The sequence below is a fragment of the Mustela nivalis genome (genome assembly GCF_964662115.1).
Source record: "Mustela nivalis genome assembly, chromosome: 2".
In the NCBI taxonomy this organism is placed as follows: Eukaryota; Metazoa; Chordata; class Mammalia; order Carnivora; family Mustelidae; genus Mustela; species Mustela nivalis.
In genome coordinates, this window is record NC_139021.1 from 174,603,443 (window position 1) to 174,624,810 (window position 21,368).

At 40.0% G+C, this 21,368-nt stretch overlaps 1 protein-coding gene across 1 annotated transcript in view; it reads right to left on the reverse strand.

Moving 5' to 3' along the window:
* RAB11FIP2 (RAB11 family interacting protein 2) overlaps positions 1-19,452 on the reverse strand; it is a 41,620-nt gene extending 22,168 nt beyond the window's left edge. The window contains exons 1-3 of the mRNA XM_082720265.1: positions 18,506-19,452; positions 12,461-12,903; positions 11,265-11,733 (exon numbers count right to left, since the gene is read on the reverse strand). Of these exons, the coding sequence (XP_082576391.1) occupies positions 11,265-11,733; positions 12,461-12,903; positions 18,506-18,858 (1,265 nt within the window). The 5' untranslated portion in view covers positions 18,859-19,452. The remainder of the gene's footprint in view (positions 1-11,264; positions 11,734-12,460; positions 12,904-18,505) is intronic.
* Positions 19,453-21,368: the final 1,916 nt, after the last annotated feature.

The following is a 21,368-nucleotide window of genomic DNA, read 5'->3' on the forward strand; positions in this document are numbered from 1 at the left end:
CCGGGCTCACCCTGTGGCGAACCACCCTCAGTGCTCCACGGGCATGACACTATTTACTCCCTCCTAGAACATCAAGGTTACCAAGGTCACCAAGGTTGTTATCCCACTTTACAGCTGAAAAAAACAAAACAAAACAAAAACAAAAACAAAAAAAGAATGAGGCTTAGAAAGGTTAAATAAGGTCATACAGCTGGCTATTCAAACTCATATCCAGACCCGAGTCCAAAATTTGAACTCAATACCTATCCTTTACTTCCTTTAGAACATTCTACTATTACTATATTTATATTTTCACATTATATTATAACATCTTTGAGGGGAAGAAGGTAATCAAATATATTTTCTGGATCAAGTATTAAATTATGTTCAGCATGATTCTCGTTTTTCATTTACTTGGGGCATTTAATTTTTTGAAAATGAAAAGATCTGTATGAAACAAAATATACTGTAGACCTCTGGTCAACAAAATATGTGATGAACCTGAACACCCCCAATCCCACACCAGGATCCTAACAAAGAGGTCATTATACCCGAGGCAGAGGCCCACTGCAGGGCACTCACTAATTGGCTCCTTGGTAGCCTAAAGTAGCAAACACACTTCCTCAGGAATCTACCAGGCACGGAGTACAGCTCCACGACTCCAACTAAGAAAGAAATGGTAGAATTACCAAACAGTGAGTGAAGAGCTAACGATACAAGAGTACTTAGTCATTATTTATAAAATATTCCTTCAAAATGCATCTTGCCATTTTTTTAAACAAGCTTTCTGGTTATTTACTGAAGTAACTGTCTATCCACTCATTCTCCAACTTAAAAAATCATCTTTGATGGTCAAGAACAAGCTCAAAGGCCTCTTCCTTGAAGAAGCATTTCTGAAATTCTAGTGAAGTGTTCCTTTACCTTTTCTACAGTAAATTCTGTCTGACACAATTCCTTCTGACTGGAATATGGGTCACTGCTTACACGTTCCTGTCCCTAGCTGTGTAGTTACTAGGACTTCGGTCCTCTATGAATTCTGTCTTCAAGCCACCACCCCTAAGCCCTGGCAGGGCTCCACATACATGTCTGTTAAAACAATTTTTAAAAACTGGCAACTTGAATTAAGCTTTATTCTAGGCTGAGCTGATTCATGTAACTGCTATTTAAGTGGTATTAGCACTTTTGTCAAAAAGATTTCTAAGGTTAAAACAAATACATAAAAAACATACATTGTTACCTGACGTAAGAAGATACATTATATTTAATATAATACATATTTATAGATCACATTTTAATATTTATATTACAGTTATGTCATATATTAATACTAGAATATATTTAACACATTGAATCAAAGGGCAATAATTTATCCTTAAAATACAAGTTCGAGGAGACAACTGTCAAACGTCTGCATCCCGATATTCTTAGAAACTAGCTAAATGTGTCAAAAGAAAATTATTTCATAATCAAATTAGTTGCTTTATTTTCTATCGCCACTGCTATTTAGAATACCCCTTCCACAGGTACCACCACTACTGCCGATTAAAATATAGAAACAGTCCATGTATTTCAAAAGTTAAAGCTTTATTGTTATGGCAAAAAGTAACTGCAGGTGATGTGGTCACAATGGCCCAAAAGGAAGGGTTCTAAACACAGAAGCAGGGCCTGAAAAAGTAGAGTTCACAGAAGTAGGGCTAAATATAAAAGAAACAGAAGTTATTCTCTTGTGAGAAACTAACAAAAGGGGTCCAACGGGGACAAGATTTAGTAAAGCCGAAACTGCTGGAGAGAAATACATGTAGTAATTACAATTCTAAGGTGAGCACACTTGAAATGCATTAAATCCATAAGCAATTACTGAAATTTGCACTGCTATGTTCAAAGAAGCCAAGTGTGTTTCGGTATTTAAAAACAAATGCTCAAGAACTGTATTTAGTGTGTGGATTCTAACTTGCTTGTCTTCAACAACTCAAAATACATAATTTCTATCTGTAAAACAAAGTTCTAAAATAAACAAGACAGGACCTCATAAAAAAAATAAAGAAAGAAAGAAAAAAGGAAAAACTCAAACCTCTCCCAACAAGATGAAAATGCCAACTTTGATTCAAAGATAACAGACTTGACATTGTTGCTAATATAGATCTTCCCTGACTCACAATGGGGGGTTACATCTCAATAAACCCACTGTAAACTGAAAATTCTGTAAAATGAAAATGCATTTAATATCTCTAATCTACCAAACATCATTGCTAGCCCCGCCTATTTTAAATGTGCTCAGAACACTTACATTAGGCTCCAATTGGGCAAAATCACCTAACGCAAAGCCTATTTTATAATACAGTGGTGGATATCTCATGTAGTTCATCAATACTGTACTGAAAGTGGAAAAGAAGATGGCTGGATGAGTGGAGAATAGTTTTAAGTTGTCTGCCCTCTCGATCACGGGGCTGACTGCAAGCTGTGGTTGCTACGGCTGCCCAGTCTCACCAGGGAGAATCCTATGGCATATCCCAGGCCTGGGAAAAGATCAAAATTCAAAATTCTGAAGTATGGTTTCTACCAAATGCGTATCACTTTATCACCATCATAAAACTGAAAATTTGTTAAGTTGAACCATTGTGAGTGGGGGGACGGTCTGTCCATTTACAATGCAATTTCATCAAATTTAACACACTGATTAAAGACACATCATCAGAGTACTCATTGTTTCTTCTCCTTTACCGATCCCCCACCATCCCAACCTCCACATACAAAAGAAACACATCTCCAAGATGTTCCCTTCTATTCCACCCTCACCGCCAAGTAACTTACATCAACTCTCACCTTCACAGCCCTGCTAACTTTCTAACTAGCTTTCCTGACCCAAGTCCTCCCCCTTCCCATTCCTGTCTCCACCAGACTCTCCCATGCTACAGGGCTATCTAAGACTTTACTCTGATCATATCACAGCCTAACTTTAAAATCTTCATGGTTCCCCGCTGCCTCTACAACGTCCAGTCCTCAGCTTGGAATGGAGACCTAATATTTACATGCCCATTTCTATGAAGTCTAAGAGCAGGAATTTATATTCTACTAACCTCTGACTTTCTTATATAGTAAATAATCCAAAAATAACACAAATGAAAGTGCCATTTGATTATCAGACCGGAAATTCAGAAAAAAATCATCTAGAAGGACTGGAGTAGTCACACGGAGGAGGCAAAGGAATGAATCAGGAGGCCTGCAAGGGCTTTCTTTTTGTTCTTAATCTTCAAAATATAACATATTTATGATAATAAAGGTCTACTGACTGTTGGGAGTTTTCTGAAACAAAACTCGATTCATACCCAACAATTTCAAATTTATGGAGGAAATAACTGCCAAATGTCTGAAATTGGGAATATCAAGTCTCAACTAGAGAGTACCATAAGAGCAGGATAAGAGCTGTACATATCACGTAAAAACTATGCTGGTGAAGAAGAGCCTCCTCTCTGGCCTAGATCCCAACAACTTTAAAGGGGATAAGGAAAGTAAGGCTGGTTTAGAATAGACAGTTTTAGCCAACAGGCCACCAGTGAAAAAGAAGCATAACAACAGATAACTAAAATAATTTGGAATCAAATAATTTTACATCTTTCCAATGTATTATTCTCAAAATATACATGTTCATTCATGGTAATTAATGAAGATTATTAATCTATATGTAACAAGCTTGTTGGTTTGACAAAGAAATAATCCTCTCAAATTCTACCTTAAAAGTTAAAATCTACATATTGATTTGCACTGGGGTCACTAGAATATAATCTTAATACTTTCTTATCAGAAACCTCAGGAGGACTTACATACTATATCTTGTATTTGATCATATCATAACAACCTGTTCTCTTTAACTATTGGACTCGTCCTGTTATCCTGTGTCCAGTGCCTAAGAGCTCGTTAATTACCTAAACTATATCTCCATAGGTCTTGTTAATTACCCGTCTCCTGTCTCAGAGGACCTTGTTAATAACTTGTACAGTCTCTCTAAAGAGGTCCTAACAACACATTAAAATTAAAGATGCTTTTCTTTTAGCACCTGTCAAGTGCTGTAAATTGAGAAATTTTCACATCAGTTTATTAGCCTACAGTAGTTTTTGTGGATTTTTTTGGCTGGTTTTCTTCTTTCACAAAATCTCTCTGTATCTCAATCTCTCAACTCAAAATAATAATAATATAACAACTCGGCAAACTTTTGTCTTTTTTTGTTACAGAGCTTTTTTTGTTTTCAATTTTGAAGTCTATAAATATCAATTTGCATTAGTGAGTTAGCAAAAGGATGGCATGGTTGGTATCTGCAAATTAACCCATTGGGAGATGTACCAATTAATGAGAGCTATTATAATGAGTATTAGGATGACAAAGGGTAAAAAAGTTTCAAGTAGTATCTGGGGAGTTTAGCATAAAAGTTCTAGTTAGTGTTAAGGGAACTAATCATATTGCATATTTCATGTTCCTAGTCACTGTTTCATTGGATACATTCTGCAAATCCCTGGACACTAATGGATTAATGGCTCTAAAAATCATCTCAAAAGTTTTTGTTTTCTGTCTTGTAAATGAGGCCACAAATTTTCAGCTGTGTAAAAGATTTATGGCCTGTCATGAATGAGAGGCAAAATTATCTTTACTATTAGACAAATATGAACAAAAAATAAATACTGTTATTAAAATAAACCTTATACATGTTAAGGTTTATTATATTTATTATACTAGAGACTGAGCTTTAAACTCACACAGGGGGAAAAAAAAAAAAAAGAAAAGGCCCATAAGGACCACTATAAAAATGAAAGTTTTGAAACTATGAATAGGATCATTTCTTTTGGAACATTTGTTTACTCTAACTTTTTAAAATCAAAATGCAGGCCTACAGTAAACAGTCTCTTTTTTTCACGGACATGTTATATAACTTCATAATAATGACTACATGTTTATATGCCTACGTGATTTGTAAAAATTAGAAACACATTTAAATATACATTCCAGGTAACTGATTTTTTTGGAGTTTCTAAGAAAGATACGATACAATTTAGACAGGAATTGAGTTAAGAAAGAAAGGACGAAGGGAAAAAGAGAAGTAGGTCAACCTGATCCCAAAAGTAAAAGGCATACTGTCATGCAAAATTATAAAATATTAATGATAGACAGGAATTCTTGATCTTAGACACTATTTCTGTACTGTCCTAAAAAAATAACTGTTTCACCAGCTAAGCATCAAGCAGTAAATACTATAAATGTAAATATATGTATATATGCCCTAATAAAATCAGTAACACCAGGAATGATATTATAAGACATACCATTAAGTTAACATAGAACAACTAGGAGTTTGCTACGTTGTATTCACAACAATACAACAGGAAAATATGAAAGGAAAGCATGTTCTTTGTATGAGTCACATACAGAATATTCACCAATCAAATTTCTGTGGTAAAAATACCTCCCATAAGTTCTTGCTTTCCAGTGAGCCTCCTTTCTAAAATCAAACATCAGCTCTTCATACAGAGCACACTAATATTTTGGGGGAAAAAAAAAAATATATATATATAGAGAGAGAGTTTTTTTTTTTTTTAAACATTTCAGAATGAGACATACACAGTGAATTCTCTTGACTGGGGGCAGTTCTTCAATCCGGAATCTTCTCATGGAGCCTCAGAAGAACACATCACAGATCTTCTTTTCAAGTTATGAGAGGGAGCGTATAAACACAAGCGTATTTTCTAAGTGGTGTTCATCACTACTGATGTCTAGGTTTTACTTGAACTCTGAGACACTATTCATCCACAGATGCCACAAGTATTAAGCACTCAGACATTTCTGCCTGGTCTTCAATACCTACCATAATTTACATGTTTCTTAGCTATTCAGCCAAATCTCATACTCCTCTCCATGTCCCTGTTTTAGTCTGGCTGACCTCCACCTTACTTAGGGCCCAGTGACTAAGTCATCTATTCAACCATGAGTTCACCAAAACAACTCCAGATTTCTATTCATTAGTTAGAACTTCCTTTAGTCTTATGAAATAAAGGATATAAGTTGGATGGGTAATTTTTAAACCTGACTGAGAATCAGTGGGAAGTTTTAGAAATGTTGACTTTCATTTCAGGGCCCATTCATCCTAAAGATTCTGATTTAGTCTGAGACAGGACCCAACAAATTGTAGCTGAAGAGAAATCCCCAGGAGCCGCTGACGATCAGCACAAAGGAGGACATGTACTCATCTAGGTGGTATGGGGTGCCCACAAAAGAAGATTCAGCATAGCTATAAGAAGCTTAGACAGCTTAGTAAGGTAGACTAAGACCCAGACACAATATATATCCTAGAGCAGTTATGTTCTGTATCAGCAGAAATCCAAAAGGAAACACCATGTTATTAACCAAGAATGAATTAAAGAGTTCTTAGCCTAAAGGACGGGTTGAGCACACTCAGATGAGTTAAGAGGACATTCCAGGACTGAGCCAAGAAATGGGCACAGTAAGGCTTAGAAGGGCCTCAGAGGAGAGAGGTGAGGAAATTAACTTACCTAGAACAGAGAGATAAGGAACAGTGAAAGAAAAGTTGGCGAATCAAGAAAAACCTAAAATACAGTAAGTCTTTAAAGTTAGAAGAGTTTGGATTTGGTGTTACAAATCAGAGGTTCTTAAACTTTCTTGAACTAGGCTTTTCCAACAGACTAAAGTTACCATGGCTCCCGTGCCCTTAATACTAAGTAGTAGTAATGCTAAGTGTTGTGATAAATAAAATGCAAAAATTGCAGTTCACTTAATACTCTCAGAATGTCTCATTCAGATAAGGTTTAATCATTTATGCTTGGTGAGGTGGCCTTCCACATTCAGGGACCCAGGCGACCCGTGTCTTATGGCTCTGTCTTTCATGAAGATCTCCCTTCAGTCAGCCTTGGGCTCAGCAAACTATTTCAGTAAACTTTGCAGGCCACACAGTCTCTGTTACAAGGACTCAACTCCACTGCTATGGCACAAAAGTAGACAAACCAGTGGCTGGGCTGTGCGAAGCTGAAACGTTATTTACAAAAATATGGTTTGCCAACATCTGGCCTAAGGTACTGAGAAAGACAGGCAATCGAGATGACTGCACAGGACATTCTCATGGACCAGACCTGGACGTGGTAGATTTCCTCTCTCACTCACTCCTGTAAGCCAGAACTTCGTCACCTGTCCCCAGCTAAGGCTCTAGCTGTGTCTCTGTTTTTCTAAAAAAAGGACATCCTGTTTGCTGAACATAGATACCATGTCCACTTTTCACTGGAAGACCAGCCTGGTGTTAAATTAGACATGGCTGTGAACAAATGATTAAAAATGGCATAACACACACGGGTTTTTTTGTTCTTGGAAAATGATCAAACTGCCGATGCAAATAAGCATTACTTTACAAACTGTGTGGGGTCAGACACACGACACCGCAGTTGGTCCTGATGACACCAAACTACCTGCGACTGTAACGAAAAAGCAAGAGTAGCCGTGATTTGAAAACACAAACTCCGGCCCAGTCACAAACCGATGAACCATCTTCCTGAAAATGCCAAGAAATCCACCTACACTTTGCAGCGCATGTGCAGTATGGGTCGCGCGGCATGCTCAGTGTGAGACAGCAGCCAGACTTCTCAGAACCGCGCAGACCACACACACAATGCGGCACCCTCACCGCACCCAACTCAGCTTCTTCTGGTCCACCCCGGAACGGAACCGGCTTTCCTCACTGGCTGCCCTGGGGCTGGGACGTGACGGACTCTGACCAAGGGGACAGCTGTGGAGGTGATGCACACGGCAGCCAGGCCTGACACAGAGACGTGCCACACGGGACCCTCGGCTCTTCGCTCCTGAAGCTCGACCCTGCCAGCTGGGTGGTAAATGGTGGCACCACAAGAAGGAAGGAGCCTGGCTCCTGAATAACACTGTGCAGTTGAATGACCGCAGGAGCAAAACACCACTTCCCTCCTCCCCACCATCATGAATCAGGAGGTGACAGTGAGTGACACACTTTGACTGTGATCAGCCACCGAGATCTGGGGTTGTTTATGACAGCTGATAATCTACTTAACACAGAGATCTGAAGAAACTCCAGAAACTGCTACGGTAGGGTCTGAATATTAAATTTCAAGAGCCCTTTGACACTCACTGAGATGCTGAATAATGCTTAGTTTTACATAAAAATGCACCTATTTGCCTTTGTGGGTCTATTTTTGGTGTGCCAGAAGGTCTTCCCAGCCCACACTGGGCTGGAAGAGGAGCCTAAAGGAATAAAAGCACATTTTAGGAAATGGGTCTGCTATCCTGTGTTCACTGATTCAAAAGTGATTTGCTCTAACCCCTACTACCTACCAAGCATCAGGCTGGAGATTAAGGGCAGAAAGATGAATGAAACGCCCTCGCCCTCAAGCTGTTCCTGGTGGTGGAAGGGAGACCAGTGACTGGTCCATTAGTGAACAAAGGGATGCCCACAGAAAGTAAGACTTACACAAGAAAAGGCTGTCCCCACAAGGATCAAGGACCTCTTCCAATGAAAGCAGGCAAGGCTTCAAAGAAGAGGGGCAGGTAAGAGGAAAGAAGCTGTGAATTAGTAAACACAGGGCAGCAAAGGGCTTCAAAGAAGCCCGTTTTCCTATTCCTTGTTGGAGTAACCTTACAAAGAACTGATTTCATTTCTTCTATTGGTTTTATGCAAAACTATTATCAGACCTATTCCAAGAATGGTAGCATAAGGTAGTATTTTTTGCGGTTTACAAGGCGATTTCGTCAGGTGGATTTTACTTTTTCTTTACCAAGAAATAATAACTCTGACTTCTAAGAAAGCATTCCTCAGTGCTTTCAAGTTTTCTGGAATAAAGAAAATTCTCCAGGTTCAATCACACCGTGTGCACTCACAGGGCAGCAGCACGCTTCCCCTGCACCTGCGATCCCAGGTGAGCCGCTCACTCAGAGGATGCCCCCTGGCTCCCCAGCCTAGTGGTCTGCCTTCACTCCAGTCAGCGCTCTCACAGACGTCAGTCACAGGAGTCCAGGAGACTCAAAACAGCACTACTGGAAAAAATTATCCACAGCCCATGTCCTAGTGATGGCAGTCTGTGGCTTCCAAAGTGCATGTGGTTGAGATGTGAACCTGGGAAATCTAAAATGTCTCCTCTCACTGAGGGCTGATGTCAGCAGGAGAAACAGGAACACTCGGTCACGGTCACGGACAGACGAAACTCCCTCGACTGTATCCTCCCAAATTCCACTCAAGATCAAGCTGCTTTCCAGAACTTTGAACTGCATTCTCTTCCTTGATCTACTTAGAGTCAATCCTTCTTTTTTACACTGTAAATTAGAGCGACCCTTTAATTGCAAACGTATTTACCGTGAACATGGTTTGCAACACATAGGGAAAGAGTACAATATTGTCCTCATACCTGGCATCCCAAAGAACACGAAGAAGAGAAAGACTTAAAATTGAAGAATCTTGTTTCTTACACATTTGCAAGCATTTTATGCATTTATCAAGAAACAGCTCTAATTTTGAAAGAATCAGCATTTGTCCTGAAGTCACCCAAACAAAGCCTAAATCTGGCAAGATGCCACACTCACATTTAAAGCCCACAGCAATCCACATGAACAGCCCAAGTAGAGGGCAATTAAAGATTTGAGGATACTTATTTTTCCACATGCCTCCATGATGTAAAAACATTATTTTCTTACCAGTTCCCATTTTTCTTGCTTTTCTTTGACTTTAAAATTATTTAACTTACCCAATCTCCAAGTTATCACAGACAGTTATTTTTAATTATCTTCTTCTTCAAAAAAAAAAAAAAGTTTAGCAAAGGGAGAAAAATACATTTCTATTTACCTCTGTAATTTAGGACTTAAGACAATGTGTAGACTACGCTATATGAAACACCAACATAAAATATGTGAGTAGCATAACAAAACTATGGACTCTTCGATTAAGACATTAATACCACATGATAAAAATGCATTTTTTGGTGTACAGTTTATAAAGAAAACTGAATACTTTTTAAAGCCCTAGCAAATATTTACTACTAAAAGAAAATGAAAGAAATACACTTTTCCCTTGAAAATGTTAAATGCCTACTTTCACCCATCTTTAGAAAATCAGAAGACAGGTGGGCGAGCACCGTCTAACAGGACGCTCCTTCACACTATATTCTTTTGTGAATGGTGGGACAAAACAAGGCACTGTTTTTGAATAAAAGATGATATGACAGTATATAAAACATAGTAACAGCCACCATTCACTGGCTTTATACCATGTACTTGATTTATAATTTATCATCACCCAACCCTACCACGCAGGTATTCCTTTCCTTGTTTCAAAGATGGAGACGACGAGGTTCACAGAGGTCCCAGAGCTACTGAGCCAGGATTCCCACTCAGGTCAGCATCCTATACGGTACTGCCTTAAGGAAAAACGTCTACACTCAACGGCAAACACTCTATCCTGCTTAGGACCCCAATAAATTCATCTTATATCTTGATTAGGTTTTCTTTAATCAGCTATTCCACCGTTCACTTCTGCAAAATCCATAATCTCATTCAAAGGTATATAGTTCCAACTTGCACTAAGGAAGAAGAAAAGTACCGTTACACGTGTAGCTGCGAACTACGATTTTTGAAAATCGAATCTTTATCATGATAGTGATTATTCCTATGACCACAAGTCATCATGTAGAAAACTCTTTGATAAATTTATAGTACCCACAAGGGTCACAAAATTCCAGTAAACATTCACAAATAAAAGCTACTTCTAAATAGACATTTGATAAGGGTAGTTAACATCTATGATGAAAACCATTAATACTTAACCTAAGCCAGTATTTCTTAAAGAACAGCCCATGGGCTGCGATTGGTCCACTAATCCTCTCCAGAGAGCCCCTGAACTAATCCCTGGAAAACAATATCCAGAAACATAACATATCACCTAATTTCTGGCCTGAATTAACGCCCAGTGGTGATTCACTCTCCCCATGTGTCACTAAAAGCTACGCGGTTTCTCTTCGTTAAGTTTCAGTATGTTTCTGGCTCACTTAAGTAGAGATAGACTAGGGTGGGGATTAAGAATTTTTATCCTTGTAAGATAAAAAGTTCAATTCCAAAGATGTATGCAATGTTGCCTGGTTCCTTAATTGATTATAAAAATAAGATTTTTGTTAAAATCAAATAAAAGGAATTTAAAACATTCAAGTATTTAAAAGGGATATTTGATACTTTCAAGTACAGTATTTTTCAAAATAGCACAACTTCCCCCATGTTAGGCTTACCTTGAAGATGGCATTATATTTGAAGCCCTGAATTTTGTTGTAAACGGATTAGTTGACTCATAATCAAAATAGTCCTGACGATTTTCACTAAATGCGTTAGGTGATTTCAAGTCACAAGGGCTATCAGATCCCCCATTGCTAAGTTTATCGGATCTTCGGCTATCTTTTTTTCCAGTCACTCTCTCAAATAGGCTAACTTTCTCCCTTTTCTCTCTTTTATTTTCTTTTCTTACTTCAACTGATTTTGAAAATAAATTCATGCCGCTGTCCCATGATTCACTGCTTTCTTCAAATGGATTTTTCTTCCTTGGCAGTGTTGCAAATTTTTGGGGTAATGAAGCAGTCACATTTGTAAATGGGTCATTTTGTCTTCCGAAAGACGATTCACCTTCATCCACACTGCTGTCAGGTTGGTTCATTTTAGAAGTATCAAAGCTTAATGTTCTTCTGTGTGGAGATTTGAGACTTCCTGCAAAACAATTTTGTAGTTAGTACATAATCAGTGACACATTACATCACACTAGTTGACACATTCTGTGTGCACACTGCTGCTTTTAGAATGAGAGCAATTAGCTATTTAAAGATATTAACCTTTAAAATAATCAAGGAAAACAATCTTAAAATGGTGAAGCATAGCAGTCTCAAGTAGGTAGGCTAATAATAATTAGCATATTGCTAGACAATCAGGAATTGACTCAGCTCAGAAAAAAACAATCACATACACAAACTATAATGTCAAAACTAGAGGTTCTGAGGGGCACAATGGTGCTATAAATTCCCAAAGACTTTTTTCATCATTAGCATTAAACATACTTTGCTACTTCTGAACATACAATATTTTTTTATAGAAACTTTCTGATTAAATGGAATATTTATTTATGCTTCAGGCTTTCAAGACCAAAGAAACAGCAGTCAAAAAAAGACGCCAGGACATGAAAAGCAACTGGGACTCATTTTTGTTATCATTTAATAATATAAACACAACGGTGAATTATATTCACCATTATTTGTCACCAGACAAATTCTGCCTTTAATAAACTTACCAATTTTGAGCGTACTCAGCACCCAATAAAGGGCTGACAACTAAGAAACTATGAAGAAATTGCAATTTTCATTTTCTAACTTCATAAGTTTGACTTTAAAACTTAAAATGGTAGTTCGGATCACTAAGGATACAATTAGATAGTGTTACTTACCACTTTCTGGAACCGCTCCAAAGGCATCTATCTGCCGTCCGAGAAGATGCGTCTGACCAATGGTGCCGGACTTGAGTTTCTCAGAAGATATGTGTGTCCCAGTTAAATCAGACATTGAATGTGCTGAAGAGAGTCGCTGAGGACCCAAAAGGAAAGGCTTTTTTGGTTTGGATTTCATCTGTATTTCACCACTTGAAAATTCAGTACTGGCATCGGGTATGTGAGAACTTGGAATGATTGCAGAAGACGTATCCGAAAATGTTCCATCATTTTTTCTACCTTTCATCTTATCTTTTAATTTTGCAAAAGGAGATCTTGTTTTGTCCTTCATTGATAAGTCAAACATACTTGCTGTCATATTGTTCCTCATGAATTGAATATTGACTTTGATCTCACCCCTGTTTTTGGCTCTTTTTCCTTGTTTGGATTCTAATCTAAACCACCTTAAAGAGAAGGAAAAAAAAAAAAAACTGGGTTGTAACACGTAAGGAAGAAAGGATATAAGCTTGGTATATACAAAGAGCTTTTTAGGTTAAGCTATTCCACATCAAGGCAAACTAAGCACGAGAGCTATTATGTATCCATCTGACATAAGTATTGCTAGTGGCCTAAGAACATTTGTTCATGTTAAAAGACACTGAAGTAAAGGCCAGGAAAGAATTCATCAACACACTACTCCCGAACATCATATAATAATGACCACATTTTTAATAATTAAATATTTAGCCCATTTTTCTTCTTGTAAAATCTATTGAAAGAATCTTGTTAACATCGAAGACCACTGCATTATGGTTTGCTAACTGTGAAAATTACATAAGATGTAATTTAGATTCATATAAAGTGGGTCAAAGCCTTCTCCTGAATAAAATATGAAAAATGAGTAAAATGTAGGAAGTGACAAATAGTCACAAATCCTGTGAAGTTTTTGAAAAAGCAAGCTTAAATGCTTCCTGTTAGAATCTATTTGCTTCGCTTACTATTGCTACTGTAACAGCACCAAAGAAAAATAATTTTAATTGGAGCCAAATCTTGTGCTTTCATTCAGTTCGCTGAATCGCACTGCCCATTGTCAATGATATTACAATAGTCCCCCCTTATCCATGGTTTCGCTTTCCCTGGCTTCAGTTACCAGCGGTCAACTGTGTCCTGGAACTTCTGTGTCCTCAGAAGGTCAGTAGTAGCCTAATGCTATGTCCCAAAGCCTACGTTATTCATCTCACTTTGTCTCAACACAGAGGCATTTTATCAGCTCTCATCACCCCACGAATGGTGAGTAGAGGACAATAAGATAGAGAGACCACATCCGCATTATTTTTATTACAGTATGTAACTGCTCTATTGTACTACCGATCTCTTGTTGTGCCTAAGTTATAAATTAAACTTTATTATAGGTATGTACATACAGGGAAAAACTCACTATATCTAGGATTGGGTGCTAGCTACGGCTTCTACCCCCATGGGGGTCTTGGGACGTATCCCTGTGGGTATAAGGGGGCTACTATATAAGCCAAATTTATTTTGGTTTTGTTCATAGTATTGTTATCCATGAGAAAGCCTCTGGTGGGGTCAGTGATACAAGTGGTTAATCCACAGGGAAACAGCAAAAAAAAAAAAAAAAAGACAAAATCAAGCCTAGGAAAGAGTTTCTACAGTGTTTTCACATTACTTAACAATGAAGCATAACTTGCAGACAGGTTATTACTTAAATACGGTTCTAAGAGAGTATAACAAATTCTCTTAGCTACCAAGGAACTCTGATCTAATTTTACATTAGTACTTTCTCTCCTTGTTACCAGGAAGATATCCAGAAGCCTATGTTTACTATCCACCAGGTGGAAGATTAGTTCATGAATCTTTCCAGGCAGGAGGGAAAATTGGCACACCACATCCATACCACTTCCATCTCGGCAAGTAACACACAAGAGAAATATTTGCCTCATTAATTTGAAGCAATTCAGTCAATTAAGATCTAGGTACATCAAAACAAGCAGTTTTTTAAAAATAAAATATTTTCTTGTAGGAAGCATGATCCCAAGACCCCAAGTTGAGACCCCCCCCCCCTTGAAGCAAACAGTGAAGTCTGAAGACACAGGACTAGAAATGAGAAATGACAGAAATAAACTCTGTGGAGTAGAGAACCTTGAACAAGATACATTTAGCACTCGAAAAGCTAGGTTATAGCCCCAGTTATTAATTCCCAGTTCTGGAAAATAAAGCCATTTTCAATGGGAGAGAAATGCTTCTGATGGATGGTACGTGGGTAATACTCTGAAACATCTAGGCTTTACACAAACTAATGACTACACTGTGGAAGAAGTGTGCCCAAAACAAAAAACCCAAGCATGTCCTCTTCCATGTATATAACAAATCAAAGCAAATCTGAAAAAAAAAAAATAATAAACCAAAAACCCAATAGATGGAAGGAGGAATAATCAAAACTCACTGAATTTCAGAAATAAGACCAAATCAATCATCTACTTTTTAACATCCATTTTTCATAGATGAGGGACTTGAGGCACAAAGGCGAAGTACCATCCCAATGTCAGATTAAAGTCAGTAAGGAAAATTTCCAAGTTGATGAATAACATCTGCATGAAAATAGAAGTTCTTTACTAGTTGATGAAGCACATATGTCAATAAGGTTAAAGGCAGGGCTGGCCATGTGGTACAGGGCTCTGTGTTCAATCAGGAGGCGGTGACAACCAAGGAGGAAGGCAATGCAGGTTTTCTACTGCCAAAGGGTAAGCTCACTGAAGGCAGTCTGCCTTGCGCTCCATAAATATTTATTGAATATTTTTTGCTAAAACTATACTCTTAACACAACCAGGCTACAACTCTGTGTGTGTGTTGTGTCGTTTTGTTTTATGGTAGGGAACACTACTCAAGTTCGCTTTAAAGAATCAAGCAAGTCAGTGTTGGAATACAAACTCAAAATACAGAGCCTTCTCCACCCTCCCCCCACTTCAAGACAAAAACAAAACAAAACCAAAGAAACCTGCGAAGAATTTTAACAAATATACAAAACTTAAAATTTAGGCATGACAAACTACTTTAGCTGCTTTGTTTTGAAAGTGATATAATGGGGAAGTCTTAATGAGGCCGTCAAGAACCATTCCGGAGATAGCACTTACTTTCCCAGGCTTCAAAAAGATAGAATGAAGACACAGCATTTGGGGCTTAGTGGATTAATGCTGATTTTTTTCACCTCTGGAGTGCTGTTTTTAAACTGTATATGGCCTCTGTTCAATTTTTAGTGGGCACAGGTCCATGTTCAAAAACCACCACACATGTGGGAACTATTCCCAAGCAATTGGTGCTGTGTGGTCAGGAATGGGACAAGATTGGCAGGAAGGGTGCCAGGGGCCAGGACACAGGTGCACTGCAGAGACTCACACAAAAGTCCTAAAATCTGCATGTTATGGAGTCATACCTAACTCTAGGGACTCTGATTGTTATTACTTTTCATGAGCATTTAAAAAAACAACAAAAAACCTAAAACATAACATCACCCATTCCTGTTGTAAAAAAAAAAAAAATCAATAGATATTACATAACAGCATGAACGATTTTACCATTCTATTATTAAACATTGTATTATTTCCTTAAATTTCATGCCAGAACCAATCCAGACACTCGTAAAAGTGGGAGATACAGAAGTTCTCTTTCCATGCCCCATTCAAAATGTTCTGGCTCAGGCCCTTCCCCTTGCCTTAAAAGAAAAAAAAAAAAAAGAAAAAGAAAAGAAAAAGAAAAAGAAAGAAAGGTATTTAATTTCAAATTATAAAAATAAGTAAAGTAATAGTTTTAGCCATCACACTTCTTTGCCTATCATGACACAATTGGAAAACAAGCTGTAAATACTTGTCTTCAGTGTCAAAGAGTATAAAGTGTCACACCCAGCAGTTTCATGGGACTTCTAAATCAGCTGGTAGCCTTCATCACTCATACCAGTTTTCTAAAAAGCACTTGGGGATATGCCGACAAGGCTCAGCACTGTGCAGAATATTAAATATCTTTCTTGCAATACACCGGTGGCTCAAGTTCATCTTGTACTGTGCCACATGCACAGCTGTGCTGGAAAAGGAAGCTATTAAATATATTAAAAAACTAGAAATATTACCAATAAAGACATCTCATCAAATATGTGGTCCTCATTTATCCACAACGAAAATGGGATTTGGTAACATCTGAAAATCACTTTGCATGCAATAACATCACAAGCCCTGTTAAGAACATTTTAAAGCATTTTCCCCCTGAAAGTTCTAATCAATTTTATATAGTAGCCAATAGAGATTTTCTTTAGGGAAACCACAACAGGAGAATTGCTTACGGCCAAATATACTGTTATTCGGATGCTGCCAAAGATAAAGAGTAAAACAAGACGGAATTTTAAAAGCTCATTTCATCCTCTGAATCTCTGGATTCACAGTTGGGCCTACTTTCACTCAGAAAATTTAGATTTTAGAGAAGGCCTGTAATAAGTCATTAACATAAAAAGTATCAAAAAGCGCAGATAAAACTTGCAGTCACAATATACTTAAAGTTTACATTCAAAACACTTGAAATATTAGAAAGTAAGTGTCATCCAAAATTGGTGACTTGAAGCAAATTATTTAGTGATTATCCACTTTTCAGTTTCAACTTGATGGAAAACCCCTCAGAGGAAACAATACCCTTTTGGAGGTAACAAACAGTTATCAAAAATCATCGGAATACATTTAACTTCACATTTTTTGAAACTTTTCTCTCCTTTTTCTTAAAATATTGTTATCTCCTAATTAAATATTTACCATTTTTCCTCCTGCATTCCTAGTACTTATCTCTCTACCCTTTTACCCTTCATGTATAAACCTTACATGAAATCCTGATTTTTTAAAAAATCTACTAAAAACTCTAATCAAAGGAAGGCGTACAGAAAATATTAAGTGACACTTGTTTTAAAATATAAGAAATTAACATGAACTTCAAGAAAGTTACCATTATCAAAAGTTTTTAAAAGCCAAATAAACTTCAATTATGATTAAAACACCAAAGCTGCTTTGGAAACTTCTTGTCCTCTTATAAATTCAACCTGTATTTTTCTCTCATTAATTCCGATAATCTTAAGGTTCTCTCAGATCAGAATAATTATAGGTTTAAGGAAGGGTGAGTAAACCAATCTCTAAAAACATATTATTTTTCAACTTAAGACATAATATCTAAGTGCTAATTTATATTATCCTTTTTTAAATGAGAATATATCTATCCTAAGCTTTAAAGTCGTAGGTTAAAGGTCATGTTTGCAGTGAAGATGTCATTAAAATCACTTCATCACAAGAATTGAATCACTGTCTCCAATCTGAGAGCACTGAACATAGTCTAAACATGCCGGATCTACAAAACTAATTATGAATATACTAACTCCAATATGTTGTAAATTCACAGAAAAATGTTATTCAAGGTTAAGATTGTTTGTACACATTTTAAAATTTTTCTTTTAACAGCATTAGACTCCATCGAGATGTACTGACCCCGAAAGATGGTTAAGCTAAAATAAAGGCCAACTTGTGTTTATAAAGCTGCAACGAAATACTGAGCTCTAAATTTGGTAATTTATCTTTTGACAGCTTCAGAGTTCAATATGAGACCTTACACTGGTAGATTTAATTTTCTGATGTTACATTTCCGGGAAAATTGTGATGTTTAATGATCACAACAATTTGAACACATGTTAAGTTTGGGTTGATCAACAATGTGATCCAGTCCTCTTATAAGTATGAAACAATGTCAGTTTACTTAAAATTCAGTGCAAGATATTCAATTATTTAAGATGTTTACCTTAAACAAAAATAAGAGAGTAACGGATCATTAACGCCTCCATTTAAAAAATATTTCTTCACAAGGGCTATTTTCACTTCAGATTCGTGCAGATATGGTGCTTAAAACTAGGTCATATTTCAATGCAAAAACCAATGCCCAAGCTATACAAATAATTTCCAAGAACACAATATCCATAAATAAGATAGAGTTAATCTCCCCCAATTCAAAATAAATTACATAACTTACTCTGTTTTCCTTCTTTGTTTGTCCTCAAAGATGTCATTGAGATTGATTGCCACCTGCCCTAAAAACTTATCCAGACCCACCAGGGACCTGTGCATAACTATGAGGAAAAGAATGTATTTCTCTGGATTCCCCTGCATTAGCAATCCAGGTAGCTCAAAAGAGGCCTCCTCCTTCCACACTGGCTCAAGGGTTTTCTCAGCTACAGAGGTGGAGTACTTTTCCTTGCCCAGCTGAATTATAGTGTATGTGTCATTGGTGCCACTTTTGCCTTTTGGCTTAAGATCTTTGGCTTGGAGCACTGTGACCTGCACGTGGGTAGGAAACCACTTTTGGGCTTGCTCGGACAGCATCATTCTGTCCTTTTTCTCTGCACGGAGTTCTCAAGCGCAGGCAGTGCCCCTCCCGGAGGGAGAGCCTAATTCCTTAATCACTGCATCCTAAGGGCACTTAACGGCGACAGGCAAACTCACAGCTGCCCAACTTCCCCAGGGTTCACTGTCAAGCGCCTCGCTGGGGCAGCCCGGGGGCACGGCTGTCCTGGGGGTGCCCTCTCCGCTGCAGAAGCCCAGGGGCCCAGCATCCCCCGGCCACGCCGCCCAGGCCTCCGCGCGGACCCCCGCGCCTGGCGTCCGCACCCTCACGCGCCGCCGGCCGCGGGGACGGACCCTGGGCGGCGGCGGGCGGCTCCTGGGCCTGCGGGCAGGTGAGGCCTGGCCGCCAGAGCCCCGCGGAGGGCTGCGGGAGAGGGAGGGCGCCCCCCGCCCCGCCGCCTAGAGCTCTCCCGCCCAAACCCGCAGCCCCCCGGCCCCAAGCCTGTCTCCTCGCGGCCGGGCCGCCCCGCCTCCTCCGCGCCTCCCGCCCGCCCGCGCCTGTCGGCGGGCCCGGCCCGGCTCCTCCTTCCGACCCCGGTAATACGAACCGCCGCCGGCTCGCGCGGCCTGGCTCCCTCTCGCAAACCTCTCCCTCTCCCTCCTCCTCCTCCCCCTCCTCCTCCCCCTCGCCTCGGCTCCTCCTCTCGGGCGGGGGCGGGGTGGGTCGCCTGGCCCTGGAGCCGGACGGGGGACAGGGGACACGGCCGCCCCAGCGCCGGCGGGCCGCGGGCTGCAGGGCGGCGGGCACGGGGCTCGGCCTCGCCGGCCGGTTGCTCCTAACACCCGGCGGGCGGCGGCGGCGGCGGCACTTCCGGGTTGGCCGTCTCCATGTTGATCTCGGGAACGCGACGGGGCGGGGCCGGGCGGGGCCGCAGGGTCAGGGGTCAGCGCCTCCCTGGTTGCCGTGGCGACCGGGGGGCGCGCTGCGCGAGCTCCCCTCCCGGGGCTGGGTGCCCCTCCTAGGTTTCCCCGGCGCTGCTGGGCCCTGGCACGGCGCTGGGCCCCCGGGGACGTGGGGCCTGCACAGGCCAGCCGGGGGGCTCAGGGGGAGCGGCGGAGTGCTCCTGAGTGGAGGCAAGCAAGGCCCGGGCCTGCCGGGTCTAGGGAGAGACCCGGGTTCGGTCTTTGGAAACCAACACGGTCTGGCTGTACCCTGATGCCTGGAGCCTGGTACGGAGCGGGCGTTGGATAAATGGTGGCGGGGTGCGTCAGCCTTCTTCCCGGACCGAAAACACGCTTTTCCCCAACTCCTTACCCACTGTTCGCTAATTCGCTGGAAACACATCTCCCACCCCCAATGGAAGAAGAAAGACAAGCAGATAAAAGAGCCCAAAAAACACAGGAATTTTAAAAGATCGGGAGAGACGCTGGGCTAGAATCAAAAGACCTGGTTCCTACCCCATGTCTGCCGCCATCATCAGTCTGTGTGACCTTGGACACGTCATTTCCCTTCCCGACACTCAGTTTCTTCAGGGCCACTGTCTCCACTGGGCTCCTGAGCCCCTGGTGGACCATCCAGCTTCCGAAGACAAAACCAGAGATGGTTCTCCTTCACCAAGGGCTGCAGCCTGTTGCCTTACCTGCACCTGAGGGCACAACCTGATGGACACCAGTGCTGTTGGAAAGGAGGGGGGTTTTTAAGAGAAGGAAATGGAGATGTGTTAATCTCGAGCTGTTCCTGGACTAACCAGATCTAGTGGGGAAAGTACGGGTAATAGCTGATGAGTCAGGAGACTTGCTGGGGTGTCCTGCCTCTGCTGGAAATTCAGTATGTAGCCTGTGATGGGCACTAAGCTTCCTGAGGCAAGAAATCGAGATTCTGGAAACCTCCATCTCTTGTCCATGCATTGTAGATAAAATGGCTTTTGGGCTGTAGATAGCTTTTTATTTTATTGTGACTAAGATGGTTTGGAGGAGTATTCTGGGGTAATGTACATTTCTTAGCATGGTGTGGCACTGAGTCGCCTTTTGCCCCTCTGTTTCTCAATTACAAGAGACATTTATATGACTACTTTTTTTTTTTTTTTACCTATACAGGCCTCCTCATGTTTTTAAACTTTTTTTTTTAAGATTTTATTTATTTATTTGACAGAGATCACAAGTAGGCAGAAAGGCAGGCAGAAAGAGGAGGAAGCAGGCTCCCCACTGAGCAGAGAGCCTGATATAGGGCTCTATCCCAGGACCCTGAGATCGTGACCTGAGCTGAAGGCAGAGGCTTTAACGCACTGAGCCACCCAAGCGCCCCTATATGACTACTTTTTAAAATTTATTTCTGCTCATGTCTTATCTTCCCAATGAAATTCTAAATCCTTTGGACTGCCTTGTGTTTCTTGGAACATCCCTTCACAGTCCCTAGCGTTCAGTAGGTACTCATTTTCTTGAATGACTTAATGCCTCTTCTCCCTTTATAGGATGAACTTGGAGAGTAAAACAATTTGATAGATACGCATATACTTTTCCAACTAACAATGGCCATAAAAATAAGATAGGGT